We start from the raw sequence: 21,983 nt of genomic DNA, 5'->3' as shown, positions 1-21,983 counted from the left end.
TAAGGGGCAGTGGTGGGATTTGGGTTTTTTTTTGTTTTCCCAAGTGTTGGTGGTTCACAGATTCAGTACGCCTTAATTCTGGCTAAACAACATTAGAGCTCCACTTCTCTTTTAAAAGTGTCTCTGTGCATTCTTTTTGGAGAAGCAGGGCTTCTTTTTCATACAGGTGCTGCTCATCCAAAGCACTCCAGTTGTGGTGGATAATGCAGCCACATGTGAAAAAACTCAATACGGAAAAATTTCCCACCTCATCACTATAGAGGTCACATAAAATTGCCATCAATCAACATACAACAATCAAATTCCATTCTCATGACCAGAAAACAGTTTTGCAAAAAGGCACAGAGTTTCTCCAGCCCCTGTTCAGCTGCAGGAAGTTCCAGAATTCACACCTGTAATTTGGGGAAAGCAGGAGGACCTTTGCTTTTTTTTTTTCCTGAAGTGCATTTTTCCCCTCTCAGACAGCGGCAGCTCCAGCACAGATTTTATTGCTGGCATTTAGAAGAGTAAATGCTCCCTGACACACAGGATGGGAAAGGTTTCTCCCCCAGGGAACAGAACACAGAGACTGATTAAGCGACCAGCAGGTATTTAAGAACATAAAAAATAGTGGCAGATCAGGGCTGCAGCTCTCACTGAACAGGAGCCAGCACAGGAACAGAGCTCACCTGCTGATTTCCAGCAGGGAATAGCACTGGTGAAGAGCAAATCCTTAAGCTTGGGATCTTTACACACTTTTTAATAGCAAGAAGGTTGAATAGTAATCACAACTTGCTCCTTCAGAGGTGTGAATCAGGGGGCTCCTGGTGGGTTTGTGCTCCTGCTGAATCCAAACCTGGTGGTCCATGTTCCATCCTCCTTCCTTCCCAAATCCTTCTGTAGAGATTAAATAGCAGCTGATAATTTGCAGTAGCCATCTGATTTCAACAACAGAAACTAGTTAACGAAATATATCAAGTGACTGAATTGTTTTAATATTATAAGGACAAAAAGGAGCAGGTAAGTTGGCCAAAGCTACGTGCCAGACCAGCAAAGTCAGGACCAGAGAGCCCAGGTTTGCTCTCAGTCCTGTGCTCATGACCCACGTGCCACATTGTTCCTTCATTTTGGTTAACATTACTGGAATGGTAGTAGGGCCATATGCAGGAATAAGAAATAATTGGGATTTCTGTTCTTTAAAGAGCAAAAGAAATGTCCACAGGAGTGCCCAACATTTCAAAAACAACAAAAAAGAATAAATAGATGACAAAACTGCTAAAATAACTTCTGTAAGAACTGCAGAAATATAACCTTCTATCCCTTGGACACATAAGATGACCATTTTTTCTTGTACTGATGACAAAGACATAGCCTTTATTTTGTACAAAAATTTAGAAAATATATATTTAAAAATAATTTGCAATCAACTATTTAGACTTTTAAACTTGTAACCACTATTTTTGAAGTGGTTAGCTATAAAGCATTTTAAAATTAAGAAATAGTAGTTCAATGTCAAAAAAGTTTATAGAAACATGATATTTTTTCAAGTAAATCCCAACAGCTAAAGATAACTAAAATCATGCTACAACTCATTTCAGTTGTATTTCACTAGGACATCACTGAATAAGCTTTATGACGACTGCTTCTAGAAGTTTATTGAAATTATACATTGCCACATCAAAACTCAGACTGTTTAATCAGAGGAGAAAAATAAAAATTAACTGTGAAGGTGTCTAACACACAGTCATACAAATTCTTTTCAAAGCAGTCTTGTCCTCCAACAAAAAAACAAAAACGTGTTTCTGCAGCTCAGGACAGCCTTGGGACATCTCATCACAGTGATGAGCTGTGTGCCCGTGGGTCACACTGTGTTCCTACAGGGTCCTTTAGTCTTCATCTTCATTTGTGCTGCAGAGAAAAAGCAACGGGTTTGGCTTTGAAGACACCTCCAAGAAACTTCCCTTCCCAGCAGCATCTTCTGAAAATCTGTCAGGTTTGGGTACAGGGTTTTCTGCTTGTTCCTGTGAAACGCAGCTCACAGTAGCCAATCCTTCAGGCTGCTCTGAAAGCCTCATTGCAGAGTGCATTTGCATTTCCAATTCCTCTATCAATTTCCTGGGAAGAGACACAGATTGCAAAGAAGCCTCTGCTGTTCCATCACTAACCCCCAGCGCCGAGGTGTTTGTGCCCTGCCTCAGTCCATTACAGTCAATAAGTGGAGCTGTCCTCTCCTCCTCAAGTGTGCCTTGGAAGGAATTTATTTCCCCATCTTCACTGGTCGAGGACTCTTGCTCATCTGAATCAGAGCCTTCTGTCTCAGATGATGAAGTGCTGCTTGATTCTTCAGAGTCACTCGTCTCTGACTCCGAGGAAAGCAGCTGTTGCTTGGAAACTGTGCCAGCAGCTTTTAACGCGTTCTCTTCCTCCTGTACCAGCACTGCTGCTGCTTCCAGCTCCTCCAGTTCCAACCCCATGTGGGACTTGGTGAGCGTGGTTTTCTGCAAGGACTCAGAGAGTGCAGCCAACTTTTTTGACCTTTAACAAAAGAACAAGATGTATTACTGAACTTTACAAACAGAACTTTCCCGTTCGGTAACGAGAACACAAACCTTAAAACATTTCTACTATTTGCTTGCTGTGCAGAACAGCTTCTTCAGTCCTGATTGTAAAAGCAGATGCTACAGGAGGGGAAAATAATAAAAAGTACTCATAATTACGATTATTTGGGGTAACTTTGCCCACAAGGTTAGACAATATCCCACAGAAAGTCTTCGTGATACTTTCAGAAAAGATATGGCTGCTTTGGTGCTGCAGCAGTGCACAGTGAGGGAGAAGGCAGTTCAGAACAAACCTTTCCAGGACTGCTATCTTTGGCAGCACATGTGGCTGGCTGCATTAAGTTTATATGCAGGAAAATCATTTTGGTTTACTACCCTTGTAGATGTGTCTGTTAAATGTGTATGAACCAGCAGGACTTGCTGATCGGGGCCATCTCAGTGATCCATTCTCCTCTCCCAGCCAGCCTGGTGCACCCATTATCACAGGAAATGCTCAGTACTCTGTAGATGTGCTTTACCTTTCACTTGGAATTCAGCTGAAATATAATTCAATGGGAATAACAGGAGCATTTAGATCAATGCCTCTAATAAAGCAGACACACCACATGGGCTTCCAACCCTTGGTGCAGCCCCATCCATTCCCTCGAGTGTTTGGAAGTCAGCACGTGCTTTCCCAGAAAAGGGCATCGTGGATTTATAAACAGAGGCCAAAAAGCAAGAGAGTGCCTTGAAATGGAGGGTGGTGAGGGCAGAGGGGAAAATGGGTATAAAATAACAAACATACATCCTGTTTCTTGTTGTAGAGTTTTGCCTCAGACTATCAATCAGCTTTTCACCACTTCCTGCAGCAGCAGGTCTGCAATAAATCCTGCAGTAACTGACTGGGTTTCATTTCCTCTGCCAAAGCTGCAAACCTGCAAGGCACGACACACTGACACTGGAGCAAGGAGCTGGGGATGTAATACATGACTCCTGCGAGGCAAAAGTTAAAGTGCTTGTTCTCTCAGTTGAATGATTTTAAAGATCTTTATATTCTATTTCCCAGGGGGCATAATTACTCAGTAGAAGCTTCCATATTTTTTTTTCTCCTATAGGAATTGTATTTATAAGGGGGGAAGGAAAATTCGGTGCAGCTTCTTACACACTTTACAGACAGTGCAACATTTAAAAGCTGATCTTGGAACAGAACATAATAAACTTCCTTAGTTCAACCCACAGACTAAAAAAACTAAGTTTCCCAGAAGTGAAGCAACAGAAAACAATTTATATTTCTATGATTTTTAAATGTAAAGCTAAGAATTAAATATAACATCATCCTAGCAGTCTCTACTATAAAGTCAGGTACCAAATTTTAAAGATCTGCATACTTAACATTATTCTGATGTTTTCTTTTTGGCAATTTACATCCATTTTATTTTTGTCAAGATCTTGATTTTTTTTCTTGAAAAGTTGTGGAGGTTTTGAGAAATTGCCAACCTAACTGGGAACAAAGAAAGCATTCTCCCTGCTCCATCATTAAAAAAAAAGGAAAAGAAGCCAAGTGATACACTGAGAGGTTCATGGAGCCTTGCAGGTAGGTGGGAGCACAACAACTGGCTTGCAGGGAAATCTGCTTCCTGAGCACATTGGTGAGAAGCTGATTTATACCCCGAGTCACCAGAGTTTATATCCCTTTCAGAAAGCATTTGGCTTTGCTTTTGAAACAGTCTCCTTCCTCCCCTCCAGCTCTATGTCTGTGTGTGTGCACGTGTCCCCTTCCCCTGTGAGAGCTGTCAGTAACATGAAGGTACAGCCCCTCTTCCTGTGCTATTCCCTGACTGTCCACAGCAATAGGAGCTCCCAAAGCTGGATGTGCCCTGGGACAGAGAACACTGTTTTAAATGTGGCTCCCTTTAATTTCACTGACAGCCACGAACAACTAACTCACAACACACCCTCTGGCACAGTTTGCTCTGGTGACACACCTACAGCTCCCACTGCCTCAGTCTCACCCACCTGTTCCACTGCTGCCATTACAGAGTGAAAATCAAATTTCAAAGTCCTGTTTCTCCTCAGATTTCTATCATGTCTGTCAATTTGTTTCCCAATTCTGTATGTATTATTTGGCTTTTTCCTATTTCTGCTGTTCTGATTTTCTATGCATGTTTTTCCCTGCTTGATATTCTCAGTCCTTAAAATCCTCTCCTCCTCTTTCACTATTCTCTTATAATATAGTTTATAGATATAGAAACATATCCCATAACTGCATCAAGTATTAAGGAGGTGTATGACATCATGTGCTTTTTTGGCCTTAATAAATACTTTACTGGGTTCCAGATTACTTAATGCCAAATGTCAGGGAAAAAACCCCACAGTGATATATTCATTTGGCTCAACACACATGATGTTACTAAATTCAATGTGGTCCTACTGACAGATAAAAGAATGGTCTCTCTTAAGCAATAAGTTGCTTTTTTTAGCTCTTAGACACATCAGGTATCTGTCCCTGCTCATTGCAGGGGGGTCAGACTGCATGGCCTTTATAGGTCCCTTCCAATCCAAAGTATTCTGTGATTCTATGAAAAAGTCTCTTTTCAGTTCCTCAGATTTCTTAGTAGGCCAAATGTTTCTTCCCAACTTTCACTCTGGTCCTTGAGGTCTCTATCAGGAAAAAAATGGACAATCTGCAGAGCTCGACTTTTCAATATGAGAGACAAAGTCAAACTGTCACCTATTGACAAATTTATACATAAAAGCAGAAAATTCCACTCTCCAACTTCCCAATCTGCTATTAAATGGAAAAAAAAAAGAGCACGTAGAGAACAGGTTGAGGGGTTTTTTTCCTCCCCCTGTGCAAGGGACTAAGAGAATTAGAATTAGCTATCAGTTCATCTACTTTAAGGCAATTATCTAATTTGAAGGAGAACTGAGTTTCAGGAGTGCATTTCACATCAGCCTTAAGAAAAGATGGGGGCATTCCCTGGACAAAAAACAAGGCAAACAGCCTAAAAGTCAGAGCATGGAAATGCTTTCAATGGGAGACTGAAGTCCCTGAGCTAATGATTTCCCAAGCTGAAAGATAAGCAATATGAGATCTCATGTATTAGAGACTTGCAGTAAACAGGTCCTGCTGTTTCCAAAATCTTTCGAGTAGTGTTTGAGAGATTAGACAGCAAATACTTTAATTTTTCAAGTATGATTAATGGAATCCATGATTACTTTAAGACATGCTCATTCAGTATGCACATTTGTGGTAATGATATCTTATTATTATGGTAATAGTGTTCTTACATAAACATGCATAATAGGTTTTAAAGGTGCTACACATGATAATTATTAGTTATCACGATGTCAGTTGCTTAAGGAAAATGTTTAATTACAGGTTAAACTGATCAGATGCATGTTTTGTTTAATGTATAGCTTTGAGGAACAGATAACAGAGGCATCTCGGGGCTTGTCCGTGTAGTCTGGAATTAAAATTCCAAGACAGAACTACAGTAATCCTTGCCTAAGCACAAGAGAGTTTCTTCAGGTGCTAGAAGAAGAAAAAAAAATCTTGTTCTACAGATCTTAGATTATATAAGAGTGAAACTGGGCTGAAAAGAACAAAGAATGAAAGGAGATTTAGCAAATAAAGAGAGATGGAGAAAACAAGGAGGGGAAAAAAAGAGGATTATGGCAACAGGAAAGGGAAATCATTACAGGTTTCCAGCAAAGGCCTCCTGTGGCAGCATGAGGAGAGGTGATGGTGATGGGACCGACTGCAGGGCTGAGGGGTGGGAGGAGAGCAGGACACGTCTCCAGGTGAAGATGAACACTCCTGTGAGCTCCAGGTCTGCCTTCTGTTCCAAGGAGTACAGAAGGCAGTGGGATCTGAAGAATCAAGATAGCTGTTATCTCCAGAACAGAGAGCTATGAGAAACAGGTCTCATAGAAGACATACATTAGGGATTTGATTGTTTCCAAGGAAGATTTAACATAATGCTGGAAGGAAAAACAAAAGTCAGCCTAGGCACTCAGAGTAAAAATAAATGCAGGACTTGGGTGGGGGGATACATCCAGCCACGAAATCCTCTAATTTTTCCCGAATGCTAAAAAAAATAAGTAATTATGCTTCTGTATCTTATGTCCATCAGTCAGAAATCACAGTATGAAAGGAGAAGTTTTAAAAAAAGTGTTAATGGGCCAGACCTTTCCATCTGCCTGGTACTTGCCTTACATCCAATTCTCTTGTTTTAGCAGTTAAAAAACCCCCAAACAACTCAAAGAGAACTTGAATAAATGAAAACCAGCATTCTGTTCCTGATTCTGTATGATGATGGCACTGCACACCATCATGGCAAGGGAATTACACATCTAAAAATCTGTACTGAGTGTTTGCAAACATGGGAGCAAATGTTGTTGCCCAGAGAGGTTGTGGACTCCTCATCCCTGGAAGTGTTCAGGTTGAGGCTGGATGGGGCTCTGAGCAACCTGGTCTGGTGGAGGTGTCCCTGTCCATGGCAGGAGGGTGAACAAGATATCTTTAAGGTCCTTTCTAATCCAAACCATTCTGTGAGTTTATGAAATAGTCACATGGCAGCACAGCCTCCCAAAGCCGGAATAAGTCACATTTTGCTGTGGAATGAGAAGTGACTTTCCTTGCACAGGCACAAGCTGCAGCTTGCTTTTGTTTTTGTAAACAATAGAGGGATTATTTCTACTGCCTCATCAATTTGGCTTTGCATCTCACAGATGTATACAAACAACCACTGTGCCGAGTACACAGTGTAAACAAGGTGTAAGACACAGCAGAATGCAACAGAATTTCTTTGTTATCTGCCCTGGCTCAGTCACAGCCAAGTGACAGCACACGGAGCTGCCACAGCAGATGAAGCTGTTCCTGCCCGAGTAGAGCAGGAGCAGAACAAAGCCTGGGAACCTGAGTACCACAAGCACTGACAGCAGCTTTGCTTACCAGCCTGGTGTCTGAATGTGACCTAACTGGTCTTGGAACCAAGCTGGAACTTAACTAATCTCAGAACTAACCAAAGTCTTGATGCCTTCTGTTGTTCCCATGCGGTCGGGGCCTGCTCGCTGTGCTACACTGGGAATCAGTCCTCCACGCTAGCAGGGCTCTGACTTGGCTCCACGGGGCTGACAAGACGTTTTAAGTGTAAAACACTTTACATTAATTATCTTTAAGCCTCGCGGGCAAGATAAACAGGTCTCAAAGAACCAGCAGATACTTCAAGCGCAGACGTGCCTTTGGAGCGATGGAGGTTCCACCAAATATGAAAATGGGCCTGTCTCCCTGCCAAGCTCTGGTCCCCTGGTAGCCCTGCAGTTCCTTGGGATGCATTCAAATACAAACTAGCAGCGTGCTGTGCCAGTCAGCAGGGCTGACAGATACAGAAAGGGTACTTATTTAACTTATCTCCACTCAGCAGGAGCTCTGGACACACAGGATCCATATAATAGTAAAGCTGTTGCATTAGGCAAAAGGTTTTCTGCCTGCTGGATCACAAGATATTCCCAGAGCCTTAACTGTATATGTTTAACATATGAGAAGTTACCAAGTTTAAGGAGAAAGCATCAGGCTCTATTTACACTACCCTTGTCCACAAGGCCTGGCAAAACTGACTCATGAAAAAGTTTCACAGATAAAACAGATAAGATACCAAGCAATGCAACCAGCCAAGAGTATCCCCACGTTAAATGTGCTCCAAATTACATACCTGGCAGCACTGCTTACAATTTCCCACAATTATTCATTTAGCCAGAGGCACCGTAAGTATTAAGACAATCCCAGAGTTAAAATTATCTCAGACATCACCAGATATTATCCCAAAGTAGAGCCTCAGCAGTTCAGATACAGAGGACGTGCAGATTTACTATTGGAAGATATTGAAATGTCAGTTAAACTGTTAAGGAATAGTGGAATTTCCTGCCTTGCCACCAGACTGGTTGAGGACAGGCTGCAATAGGACATAACTGATGTTTCTGCACGGTCTGTCACTGCTGAACAAAAGGGCACCTGCAAAGGGCCAGACCCTCCACACCCTTTAGATCATCTTATTTTCCTCCTGCCCCGAGTGGCTTTTGCTGGATTCCATCCATCACTGTCTTCCAGCCCAAGCCTTATCTGCCCAGACAAAAGGGGTATGAAGAGACATTGTTCAACATTCAGTCTCCTGATAATGCCAAATGAACTTCCCGCAGGAACCCTGTCACGATCTTGATGGAAATTATTCTCCCTATGGCAGTAAGTCTACAGCTTAAGGTCTCTTGAAGCAGAAGGCTCAACAAGGTACAGCCAAAGGTGATAGCAGAAGACAACAAAGTAAGCTCATAGAAGAATGATCCAACTAGTATTACCTATAATCAAGAAGGAAATAAATTGCTCTAAAATTCAGATGCAGTTTGTGTCTAGTCCTGCACAGCTACTTGAGCAACCAAACTGGTGATCTCTGGGGAAAATGTGTCTCTTGAAACTGGTAACTGAGCTCACTCTGTTAAGCAACACCTTAAGTCACTAGATCAGCATATTCTGAGAGCCAGGGGTGGGGGATAAATGGGGGAGACACATACTCTTGAGTGGCTGTAACAGAACTTAAATTTCAGGGTTCTAGCCCAGCAGTAGAATGATTCCTTCAGAAGGGCAACTAATAATGACAAACATCCCTCCACATCTGACATATAATTTCCAGCAGCTTGAAGGAAAAAAATAATATAATGATTGAATTCTTATGATACAGAATTGACAGGCAATTTGATTTTAATAAAATATTCAAGACATGAAACAGTCTAGGTTTGATCAACCCTGACTGCTAAGACACAGAAGTGATAACGATGATGGTGTTGAATGCAAAAGCAGAATTCATTAATGCAGAAACAGCTCAAGTCAACAGGCACAAAAAAAAGGCACAAATGGTCGAACAATGAGATTCGATCACAAAAAATCCCCCAGTTCAGGAAAAGAATCCTTGCAAATTTACCTGCAATAATGAGAAACTCATCACACTGAACACATCATCCATTTGCCCAAACTAAGCTTTAGAAGTCATGGGTTACAAAAGAACATGAGCCTCAGAGTCTGCCTGGAGACAAGAGATTAAGGCTCAATTACACCTTTTAGCATGTGTTTTATGTGAGATGCCATATTTCACCATTTTTTTATTTCACTTCCAAGGTTATTTGTAATGAGTGCTTCAATTATACACTAGTCAATGACCTCCAACAATAGTGAAATAGCTGTGAAAAAGCAAGCTCAGAAGCAGTGACCAAAAATACTCCAATTTAAGTTCTGAAAGAAATTCTGAGTAGAAAGTAGTCCTGGTAAATGTGAACAGATAGTGCCAACCACTTTGCCTATCCATGCACACTGTTGTAGTGCAGACCATGACAACAACTCTAACTTCACACAGTTTTCATTGCTCAGTACTTTGTACACACCTTTACCCCAACTCCCCCACAAGCTCAGGGAATCTGTGCAAACATTTTATTTCACCCAGCTCTGAGAACATAACTGGTCCCTACAGTGAAACATGGCTAAAACAAAGCATAACAATAATACTATGAAGTTTAAGGCATGAACTGGAAAACGCACACCTTGTTCAGAAGAACACAGATAATATTATTTCATAATCATCAGAAAGATGAACATGCAACATCTACTAAATCCCTTCCCAGCCTTTATTAGCTGGTTAGCTCATCATGACCCTACCTGGTTTATGAGATTTGAAAGGATCACAGAAGGGGTTGTACAATTAACAGCCAGAGAGATAAACACAAACACCACCATTCAACAGTTTCATGTGCTTAGTTTATTATACATTTTTATAGTAAGAGGCAGAAGCAATAAATAACGCCATTAAAATCTCATTAGCTCTGATCAATGAGTACAGAAGATAACAGAAGAACAAAGCTGAATTTAATGTGTTGGTAAAGGAGAAACAGAAAATTTTCTTCAAGTCTGGTAAAAATTGACCTAAACTTTAACTAATCTTCTGCCTTACCAGCAGCAAAAGAAAGACAGATGAGTGTAAACACACCAACAATAACACATTTGCTCACATGAATTAGTCCTGGAGTAACCACTGTTTTCTTAGGAAAGAAAGAAACCATCTCCCCTAAAGACTGTTCAAATTCTGCACTTCTTATGAAAAGCAGCTGCTGAAATAAAAGCTACTCAGTCTGTGCAAGATATTTTATGCAATTACAGGTAAGAATTCATGCTTTCTATTTTTCAAGATGATGGATTCTGATTTTTAAACCTAAATAACTTAGGTTTAAACAATTACACTCTCCATGTCCATACTAACTGTTAATTATTTCCTTTCTAAGTACTCCTGGAAATATTAGGCAACTTCATCAAATTTAAGAGCAACTAGAATTTAAAGGAGACCTTTAAATTCCTATATATTTCATGAAAATAAGCAGAGATATAAATAATGAGCCTCATGAGAAAAGGCTGGCAGCACACAGCTCTCATGTCCTGACTTGGTAGGAGGCCATGGCACGCACACACCAGCCAGCTGATCCATGCTAATTCCAGCTGTGGAAATGCCTGGTGGAAGTATCAAGGGATGGGAGGAAGAGACAACAGCACAAGGCTTGGGTTGGGAAGTCCATAGAATCTTTTTTTATCTCCTTGTCTTGTAGACACCACATAAAGCAGAGACTGGAAGAGCGTTCCCTGCACACCAAACCTTCGTTGTAAACACGGGAAAACCACACTGTAAAAAAGGGAGCACTGGGTCCAAAGAGAAGCCTGGAAAATACATCTCTTTGTAAGCAAGATGCCACCACTTCAAATGGATGGGATGGGAAGAGCAGAGAGGCAGCACGAACTGACTGCTTTGGACAAGAGAAACCCCCCTTCTCTTCAGGTGACAGAAAACAGCCCTGCACTGTAAACAACGGCTGATGGGGAGAATCCAGCGGGTTTAAGGGAACACAAAGTGCTTTAATCTTGAAATTCTGGCTTTCAAAGGGCATTACGTGGATCCTGAAACTAAGAGAGTGATGTACTTACAGTGCAATCCCACTGGCAGTCTTGTAAACATGAACTGCTATCTACATAGCTTAAAGTATTACAGTTTGTTAACCATAAATCAAATATAAAACATAGCACCATCGTTTCAATTTAAGTGACTTCTTTTATGTTAATAAGTCTGAATGTTTCCAAGTGACTTTCCTCCATACTTATTCTGAAATTCCACGGTGCTTCTTTCATAATGAATCTAAATACTGCATGAGCTGAACTTCACATTTATAAATATTTAAAAAAAAGATGAAGCTTTCCAATATAACATCTTATTTTCATTACTTGGTGTTTTTGATAAGTTGAAACCAAACAGATCATGGATTATAAAAGAAATCAAGTACAGCTTACTTATGTAGATGATATTATGAAAATATTCATAAGAGAAAACAGACTTGGAATTAATATTGGACTATAAAAAGAAACTGAACAGTATTTATAAGTTTTAAAAACAGTTTAATGGATCTTTGTTGCCAAAATATCTCCAGTAAGTTGCAGCCAGTCCAAACATCTAACAATGGCACAGCTTCCAAAGTTATATATGATAAACACAAATAATGAAAGATGAATAGATAACTCACCACAAAACAGATGCAGAGAAAGAAAGATTTTATGACGTGATAGTAATATTGGCTGCATACAGAAATGGAACACACAGTTGTTCTACATTAGCTCCATCTCCCTCACATTCTGAACTGCCATTACCTAGAACTGGGTCTTCACCATCACTGCTGGTGATCCAGGAGAAAGCTCTCCCAGCACTGCAAATGATACAATTTGTGTTACAATATGTGAATAAAAGCTACTCACAGACAGCAGGGCAGAAAACGTGAATTTTAGTGTCAGGATAATGCCAGTAAAGTCCTGCATTACAAAAATAACAACAATGGCAGGGAACAGCCTTAAAGGCACAATTACAAACACACTACTCCAACATGATCCTACCCCTTTGCAGTGGAAATTTATCCACCAAAAACACAGTGAGGTCAATCAGTTTTAACTCTTATGCTGCTCCATCTCTTCTGACTGACACCCTTAACACCTGAAGGGGAAACACCACCTGTAGCCTTCCCACTCAGTCCATTCTCACCTCACACAATCTGAACAGGAAAAGACACCAAACCCAAGCATCTTGCAAATTCCTGGCAGATTTTCACAAGGGTCTCAACTGAACAGCCTGCTCCCAGCTTCTCCCACCCCCCCCCCGGTGTGTTGGGGCACCTGGTACCAGCTGCTCCAGGGCAGGACAGGACAAGGGGTGATGGGTTTAAACTGCAGGAGGGTCCATTTATATTGCATACAGGAAAGAAGTTTTTTACAATGAGGGTGGTATAACACTGGCACAGGTTGCCCAGAGAAGCTGTGGGTGCCCTATCCCTGGAAACATTCAAGGTCAGGTTGGATGGGGCTCTCAGCAACCTGGTCTAGTTGAAGATGTCCCTGCCCATGGCAGGGGGTTGGAACTAGATGGTCCTTAAGGTCCCAACCCAAACTACTCTATGATTCCATGATCATGCCTTTTAGGAACAATAATTATTATTAAGCTAGCTACTGACCACATTGGAAGCAAACCAGGAAGGCATTTTCAGCCTGGAGATCAGCTTCCCACTTGGACCAGAGCTGCACATTCCACCTGTTTGGAAAGGGAACAATCGCACCAGCTCCGCCTTCCCCTCCCCAAACCAGAGAACAGCTGAGATGTGCTGACTGAAGAGACATGACACAGCTCACTGACCCTTCTGTAGGCAGGTAGGAAATGCCTCCCCACAACTTTAGAAAATCAAAGCTGTAGCCTGAGGGGGGAAAAAAAATGGCTTTCTTCTTTTGCCTTCTCTGCCCACAGCAAGGTACATTCAGACACAGCCTGAAGGAACAGGAGCTGCAGAAAAATGATGGAATAAATAGGAAAAAACAACAGAGGGCAGAAGAGGAAAAACATCAAAGGAAATTGCAGCTAGCAGCTGGGAGGAGAGATTAAATCCCTTGTTAAAAATCCATGTTTTACAGGGCTTGCTAAAACATACATGAAGGGAAACATCTGGTATTATACCCACCTGTCTATCACCTTTTTGGGCCCTCAGGGCAAACAGTGTTTTGCCTTAAGGTTCTTAAATCAGTATATTATATTACTTGGGTATTGTTATTTACAAAGTGCTCTGTGTGCACCTCCTGCTACACAGACAATTGAAGTGACAGCTCAGGCCTTAAAAAAGATGCAACACTTAAGGAGAGGCATTGGCAGCTCGTGATGGCAGCAAACAAACAAACTGTATTAAAAACATGCATCAAAACAGTGAAAGAGGAGACACATCATGTGCTTGCAAATTATTAGTTACTATTTTTAAATCAAAGAACTGTGATCTAAGGTTTAAGAGCAGAGGACTTGGGATGAAAATAAATAAATCTGGGTTTTCTTCCAACAGTCAATGTACTCTTTGATAAATTAGTTTACTCTTTATCTAAGTTTTAAGGAAAATGATAGCATTTCCTCTTGTGAGGCTGTTTTAGTAGCATAACAAATTGCACAGAATCTCCAATACATTCTGCACCAGACCCAGAGCTCAAGTTTGAGCCACAAGGTGTTTTTTTGAGCTATGCTATCATGATGGAAACAAATAAGACAGTACAGAATTACCAAGCAACTCAGGGAGAATGAGCCAACTCCTAATTCCTCTTCACTAGGAAAATGCAAAAACTTCTGTCTGAATTTTTCCTGCTTTCTGTTCAACTAGATGCATTTGTAATTTTTTGTTATATTATCCAGTGGCTAAACCCCAAAATCTCTGTCCCATCATACTTGAAGACAAGTCTAGATCAACCTTTAGCTTTCTTACCAATGAACTGCTGAGTTTACCTGGTGTCTTTGCCTTGACATAGATCAGTCAGGGAACATTTTTTCCCCCTAATTCTCTCCATTTTTCAGCATCTTTTTGAACAGACACGAGAATCAGTCTGTGTTTTAACACAGTCTTACAAATGATGCATTCTAAGGTCATACCACTTCCTTCTTCTAAATGATACCACTTTATCTTTGAGCAGGTGAGAGGGTGAACACACTTCAGCTGAAGAAAAAAAGAGGTGCTCAGGTTCAAACTGTTCTCAAGCATGACCCAAACTATTTTTCTGAAGCTGCTGCCCTCAACTGTCTTATATTCTCCAATTCATAACTCGACCTACAATCTTTTACTGAGTGTGTCATTTTATACTTGATTGTATTAAAACGCAGGTTGTTCAAATAGGCACTTAGGGCCAGTCTGGGGCAGCCTCTGTAATTAATTTTCAGCCTTGAAATAAATAACATTTAACACCACAAAAAATTTATCTAAAAAGACACATACTGTATTTTCTTAAGGATTTTTAAATCTCAAAGACACCACCTGAAGTAGCCACTCCCATTATTGGTAAAAGCTTGAAGAGCAGCTGGGGCACCTCAAAGTTAATTCACCACCACAGGCCACCAAGGAAGTGAATGAGAAGCAAACCTAGAGCAGCACAATTACTCCAAGCAGTGAGAAAATGTGCTGCCTGCTGAACTGGCTGCCAGCACTAGTAATGCCAGCTTGTAAAACCTGCTAAGAAGGAATTACAATAATTGGGGATTGTAGTCATGAGCTACAATAATTGGGGATTGTAGTCATGAGCTACTGCTGCAAGTCATCACAGGACAGGGAAGGTGCAGCCCTGATGAACCCTGTCTTCCTCACCCTGTGCATCAAGAGGTGCAATCACAAGCTGCACCAAGATTTTTTGATTTGTCCCTTGTACCTGTGTGGCTCTTATTTAGCCAAAACAGCAAAGGAAAGAATAGCCTTCAAATTAAAAAAAATCTCCCAAATCCAATGAGTTCTTTTTGTTTTGCAGAGAGTAGGGGCAGAGAATTAAGTGGCTCCAGTGTATCCACAATGACAATATCATTAAAGAGATTTAGTGAAAAATATAATCCTCTAACTACAAAACAGATCAAAATAAGGCATTTTCTGATGGGGCTGTTACACACTCTTATATCTAACACAACTGTCTACATCAGAACCCAGGCTAAAAGCATATGCTAATGGCAAAGCTGCTTTCAAAGCAGCACCATGAAAGCAATTTGGCTTTTCTCTGCACCACCTACTTCGAAAACTGGAGTTTTGTCAAACTTGAAATTACTGCAGCCTTCACTAAACTAAGATTGACATGGGCAGCAAGGGAGGTAGAGTCAAAGTGCAACTCCAGCCAAAGAAAGCAGAGAAGAGCTGACCATGGGACTGCAAGGCACAGAAAATGCAATACTATGAGGTGCATTTTTCCTCAGGACTCCACTGTATGAAGTGCATTAAACATGCTGTACAAATCAGATTAATCCCACAGAGCCAAGAGGCAGGATTTTCATCCAGAATATATTACTGCTTATGCCTTTGTTCTTTTCAATCATGGTGCTGAATCCAAGAGGTTAACAGCTGAAAATTAGCATATTCCTTTAACATTTGAGAATGCTTTAAAGCACTGATTCATTTTTATTATGTTTTACACATTCCCTCTTCCCCCATCACAAATCAAATATTTAATAAACTAACATTAGTAGTGCATCATTTGAAAGCCTTTTAGGACAGTTTTGTTCCTGAATCCTTCTGTCTGAACTTTATATTTTCACAGTAGAGGTGCACAGCTTACAAGAGTTACTCTGTTCACCCCTCATTTAGCAGGACAGTCCTGAGTTCAGAAGTTACAGTTAATTCCTTCCTGGGAACATGAAAATGCCATAAAGAGGAAATAGGATTTCATTAATATGGGCAGGTTTAGATGAGATATTAGGAAGAAATTCTTCCCTGTGAGGGTGGGGAGGCCCTGGCACAGGGTGCCCAGAGAAGCTGTGGCTGCCCCACCCCTGGAAGTGTCCAAGGCCAGGTTTTACTGGATTGGAGCAATGTGGATTAGTGGAAGGTGTCCCTGCCCATGGCAGGGAGTGGAACTGGATGATCTCTAAGGTCCCTTCCAAAGGTCCCAAACCACTCTATGATTCTGTACATATTAACTCCACAATCAGCAAAAAAAGGAAAAACAAAAGCCTTTTAAAAGCCTGGGGGGGATTTGTCTTTTCAAGTATTTTGAGCTTTACAAAACCCTAAACCCCTAAAGAAAACAAAACTGTCAAGAAGAAACAGCTGCAAAAATGGCACAATCAAAACAGTTTCTACATACTTTGAAGCATTTTTCAAAGTTTTCCAGATCTTAGCAAATAATAAGTGGATCAAATTTCCTAGGTTTGCAGATAGATTATCCATTTCACAAATTATTTCAACATACCATTGGAATGCATGCTAAAATTCTATTTAAATTCATACAAAGATCATGATATCTGGCCACAGAAGCTTAAAGATGTTACATGTTCCAAAATATTTCCCCAAGTCTAGCAAAAGCCTGAAGTAATTCTTTCAGGAAGGCTGCAACACATACCCTGCTCCCAAATGCTTTTTGCCCCATGAGCAAGCACAGCACAGGATATGGTGAGCCCATGTGTGCAACAGGATACAAGGAAAATAAATAAGAGACTATACAGAGCAGAGAACTTAATGCAAATTAATAAGAGGCCTATAAAGCCATGGAAATACTTATAGGGACCAAAGAGAGGCTTTTGCAGATTCAGTGTGATACAGTGTGTTTAAATGGACGTGAGAGCAATCAAACTACCAACACTCCTCTGATTATCAGAAGTATGCTCCAAAGAATGTTACTAGGCTGTCTTCTACATTCAAACCTGGTCTTTTTTTGCAAATATAAAGAGATGGTAACTTGTAAAATACATTTTTACTAAACTTTAACCAACGCAATGGACTGAAACTGCGATGCCACAGGTTGAGTTCCTGACTCCCTTTCGTGCACTTTATGATCTGATGTGACACAGGCAGTAAAAAAATCCTCAATCTCACAACTCTTATTTATTTTTTTCTGAAAGACTTGGGCTTCTTAAAGCCTCTGCAATATCAGGCCTTAACACTTCAGGCCAAGACTACAGTGTATTGATTAAACAAGTGATTCAGAAAACCTGGGGAAAAGAGGAGGGGGGGCTGAATGATCAGAGTTGATCTCTTCACCTCCATGACATGCTGTGAATGTAATTAATCCTACATTTATTTAGAGAAATTCACATCCTACAATACAGCAGCAACTCCCTGCTGGCTTCAGACCAGGTAATTATGCTGCAAGAAGAACTAGGTTTCGATTCTAACGAAGAGATGAAAAGGAAAGCAGGCCTATGAGACCGACCTACCTTTCAGGGTATGTCTCTCCTGCAAATCAGGGAGAAGCCAGTACAGCTCAGGAATATCTGGCTTAGCTTTAATTCAGTTAGTTCCAATAAAGACAGCAGCTTCCACAACGATTGTATAAATGCCACCAGGAACCCTGTTTTTTTTTCCAAACTTTAAATCAAAGAATCCATGCTCAAACTGGCATGTTACACCTACAGTCACCAAAATTAGCAATGTTACATTTGTCTTAGGTTGGGGAACACATATTTGTGAAGGATAACAAAGCAAGTTGCAGATACAGTTCCACAGAAAACACCAAGGCAATTTAACAGCTTATTTGTCTTAACACACAGATCTCCTTCACTGCACAAGTTGAAGCTACTACAATACACAATCATTTTATAATTTTTTTTTTTGCAGTAGAACATGAACAAAAGGTCAGATGGTAAATTAAAAAGTAGAAAAATAGTGATAGTGAAAAATATACCTTATTCTCCTGCATGTCTCATACCCACAAAACTTTGAGCAGATTAATCCCAACTATACAACAGCCAGGCTGGATGGGGCTCTGAGCAACCTGGTCTAGTGGAAAGGAGGTGGAACAAGATGATCTTTAAAGTTCTTTCCAACCCAAACCATTCTGTGATTCTGTACTAAGTGTACCACCCCCTGGAAAACTTCCAGGAACACTCAGAACTTCAACTCCATTTCAGGAACACAGAATATGCTCATTTACTGACACTAAAGTGGTAAATGTTTAAACATGCAAGTAAACAGTAGGTAAGAGTATTTTAAATTGACATGGGCTCAAGTTTTTCCTCTCAGGCAGGGCTGCAGAACAGCATGGACTTACTGCCTGCCTGGACAAGGACTCATAGGAAGCTGTTCAGCCTTCCACCCATGTCATGGCCAGCAGGCACATATGTACAACAGTGACCAAAAACCAGTATGAATAGAGCCTGGCACAAAGGGGAACACAAAACACTGGAGAAAGACATCAGGCCACACAAAGGAACCTCAGCACAGCAAGAGGCAGTGGGTAAACTATTCTGACTTCTGTAAAGGACAACTCCTGTGGGGTCACAGACACAGAACTCCTCTCCAGAGGGAGAAAAGGCTCTCCTGCAACAAGCCTGCACCTGGATTCCCCTGGTCTCAGCAGCCCCTATTGCAGCTGCCAACCAACCAGTGGTTTCCCCAAAACTCCTTCTCCTCTCCCTCATCTCCTTCTGCTCAAAGGAAGGTGTGGAAGACAGAGAAAACCTCAGATTTGTAATACAAATTGAGTTACAACTTCACCTCAGAGGCTGCCACATGTATCAGAATGGCCTGTAAAAGCTCGGACCTAAAGAACAAAGGCATGCAAAGCAGACAAATTAAATTTAATTTTATTATGGAAATGAAAGCAATAACAGAAGTGACAGCAGGGTGGATGATAAGCTCACTTAGCAGGGGGATCAAATGAAGTGATGACATGTCATTATGACCTCAGGGGTTAAAGATGCAATTTTCCATCTGGCTGCATCTGGCTTTTCAACAGAAATGTTGACACCACCTGCCGAGATTTACCACAAGCTGCCTCCATAGGTCTTTGTTATCCAGGTTAACATTTACTTCTCCCTCTTTCTGCTAAGTTTTGCTGAGCAACATGCTCCCTTTCTCCAAAGCCTAGTAACAGTTAACAGGATTTACATGCCAGTTCATACAGCAGTTGAAATTATTAATAGTCACCTCAAAAGCAGCTTAAAGAGAAATACTAGAAACCTAGAAAGCAGGTAAAACTAGCTTTAAGACTGTAAACAGGAAGGCAAAATTTTAGCTACACTTGCTAATATCTTGACTAAGACATTTGGGAATCTATTTTTCTCTTAGTACCAGGCACCTGATTAAAACAATTTTTCTAAAAAAGAAAATAAAATCCTTAGCATTAAAGACCTAGTTTGTACTCCCCATACCCAACTGACTATTAGCCACCTGCATGTGTTTTATTCAGCAGCTTAATCATTTCCAATTCCACATACACTGTGCTTAAAATAAATCAGCTCTTGCCAGCCCAGTGACACATTCACTTATTCATCTAATTTCCCCACAGCCAAACCATGATCTCAAAGCAAATTTGTAATCAGCCATTGACACACTGCTGGCTATAAGGTTTTTGTTTCCACGTGGAATATTTAAAAGCTGGTACCTACCAGGGGAGTTCCTCTTCATCTGGAATAGGACTGTGTGCCTACTGCCACTGGATACATCCATTACAGTTTTGCCTGTGCCAAGCTTTTTTCCTAAACCTGCATCTCCCAGACTGTTCTCTGCCAGCACAGGTGAGCTAAAAAGTTTGCTTCCAGCTGTTTTTAAAGTGACCAGATTCTTCTTTCAAAAGAACCTACAGGCTGTTTTAACTGTTTATTTAAAAAAAAAAAAAAAAAAAAAAAAAAAGAGGCCCAAACCTCCACTAGGACTTGGTTACATACCAGGGAAAGAGGGGAAGAAAAGGAAAACCTTCCATGGATTTTGAGAGCACTCTCAGTTATGAAAAGACAGGAGAAAATGGAGACAAAGAAGCTTCCATGGAGCAAAGAATAGCCAAGAAACAAACCAGAAAGTATCCAGACCCACTGGAGATGAAAATAATTACATTGAAAGACCACCACAAAAACACCTATGAATACCTTCTCCTCACAGAACTCTCTCACCATTAAGGCAATTATAGAATCATAGAATGGGTTTTGGGTTGGAAGGGACCTTAAAGCTCATCCAGTCCCACCCCTTGCCTTGGGCAGGGACACCTTCCACTAGCCCAGGTTGCTCCAAGCCCCGTCCAACCTGGCCTTGGACACTTCCAGGGCTGGGGCAGCCACAGCTTCTCTGGGCAACCTCTGTGCCAGTGCTTCAGAGGGAGTTAGCAGAGGGATGTCATAACCTTCTTCCCCTGGAATGGAAGATGCACCACCCTCCTCTCCAGATGCCTCACCCTGGGGAGCTGGGAACCCTTGTCCTGAACAGACAATTGGTTGCCCATTTCTGCATCTGTCAAGGTATTTTCTGAATGACAAGTGAACTTTTGGTTTTCCCTTCAACATAAAGGAATAAAACAAAGTGTTCCCATTCACTTTGCACATGCTGAACTTAAAACACATGCTTCACTGCTAAACTGAACAGGAATGACTTCAGCATATGCTTAAATGCTGTCCTGATTCAGACCTAAAAATAGGAATGGTTTCTGCGGTTCCTCTTTCTCCCGCTCTGCTAATGACAGACAGCTATTGTGCCCTGTCACTCTGACAATAAGAGAGCTTAATTGCCCTCTTTCCAGCAGCTGTCAGTTCTGCTTAACTGGGACATAATGTGAGAGTCTGGGAGGAAACGTGTTAATCTATCACTTATAGCTACTGTGCATTTTCCTGGGCTGGATTTAAAGAAAACCCTGGGGTTTATGACTGACTTGCTAGAGATTATATTCATTGATATGGGCAGCAGTGATATTACTGTCTTATGACTCATTTCTTTGTGAAAGATCCATGAAATAACTATCTCCTTTATTTACTGCACTTTTTCATCTCAACTTCAACCTGAACATGAATTTCCCCATACCTGGGGAATTTCCCACACATTTAAGGTGTGGCCAAAAAAGGCCTCCTCAAATATGACAGTGTAAAATGAACTGGCTGATCCTGGAATTAACGAGGATTGATGAATCAGAATGTTTGGAAACACCTGTAGTTGCTTTAGAGTGTTTTGTGCATTTCTATTTATAGGAACACAGTCACCGAAAGCACACAGAGGAGAATAAGAATCAACATCATCTACAATGCATAATAAGCAGCTATAAACTGAGGGTCTTTAATTCTCCAAGAAGTTCTGATAAGGTCACACCTAAACCTACAGCCTGTGCAGGCTCAGTTCTCTGTCACATTCCCCTTTCTGATCATAATTCTTACCAATTTCCCTCTATATCCCCTCACTGCTCCTTGTGTCTCATGCACTGAAGTTATTTTTCTCCCACCCTCTCTTGTTAAATTGTGAACTGAAAAGCAAAGACTAATTTTAACCAGTTTTATGAGTCTACATTTTGCTATATTAACCAGTATGAAAATGGCATTTTTTTGTGTTTACATCAGTAATGCCTATTCCAACTCACACCTTCTTTTGTGGCCCTTCAGAGGAGGCTGCGAAGACATAAAAAGGAAGGAAGAAAATACAAAAGCTGTATGG

General features: G+C 40.9%; 1 protein-coding gene across 3 annotated transcripts in view; it reads right to left on the bottom strand.

Moving 5' to 3' along the window:
- Window positions 1-712: 712 nt before the first annotated feature.
- The window catches only part of SHQ1 (SHQ1, H/ACA ribonucleoprotein assembly factor), a 44,952-nt gene continuing 23,681 nt past the window's right edge, over window positions 713-21,983 (bottom strand). For all 3 annotated transcript variants that reach the window (XM_027710720.2, XM_039388366.1, XM_039388367.1), the window contains exon 12: window positions 713-2,514. In XM_027710720.2, the coding sequence (XP_027566521.1) occupies window positions 1,866-2,514 (649 nt within the window). In that variant the 3' untranslated portion in view covers window positions 713-1,865. The remainder of the gene's footprint in view (window positions 2,515-21,983) is intronic.

Source organism: Pipra filicauda, unplaced genomic scaffold (assembly GCF_003945595.2).
Source record: "Pipra filicauda isolate LSUMZ 115617 unplaced genomic scaffold, ASM394559v2 scaffold63_size3267554_pilon, whole genome shotgun sequence".
Taxonomy (NCBI): Eukaryota; Metazoa; Chordata; class Aves; order Passeriformes; family Pipridae; genus Pipra; species Pipra filicauda.
The sequence above is the reverse complement of the archived record's forward strand: the minus strand, read 5'-3'. Positions and strand labels throughout refer to the sequence as shown.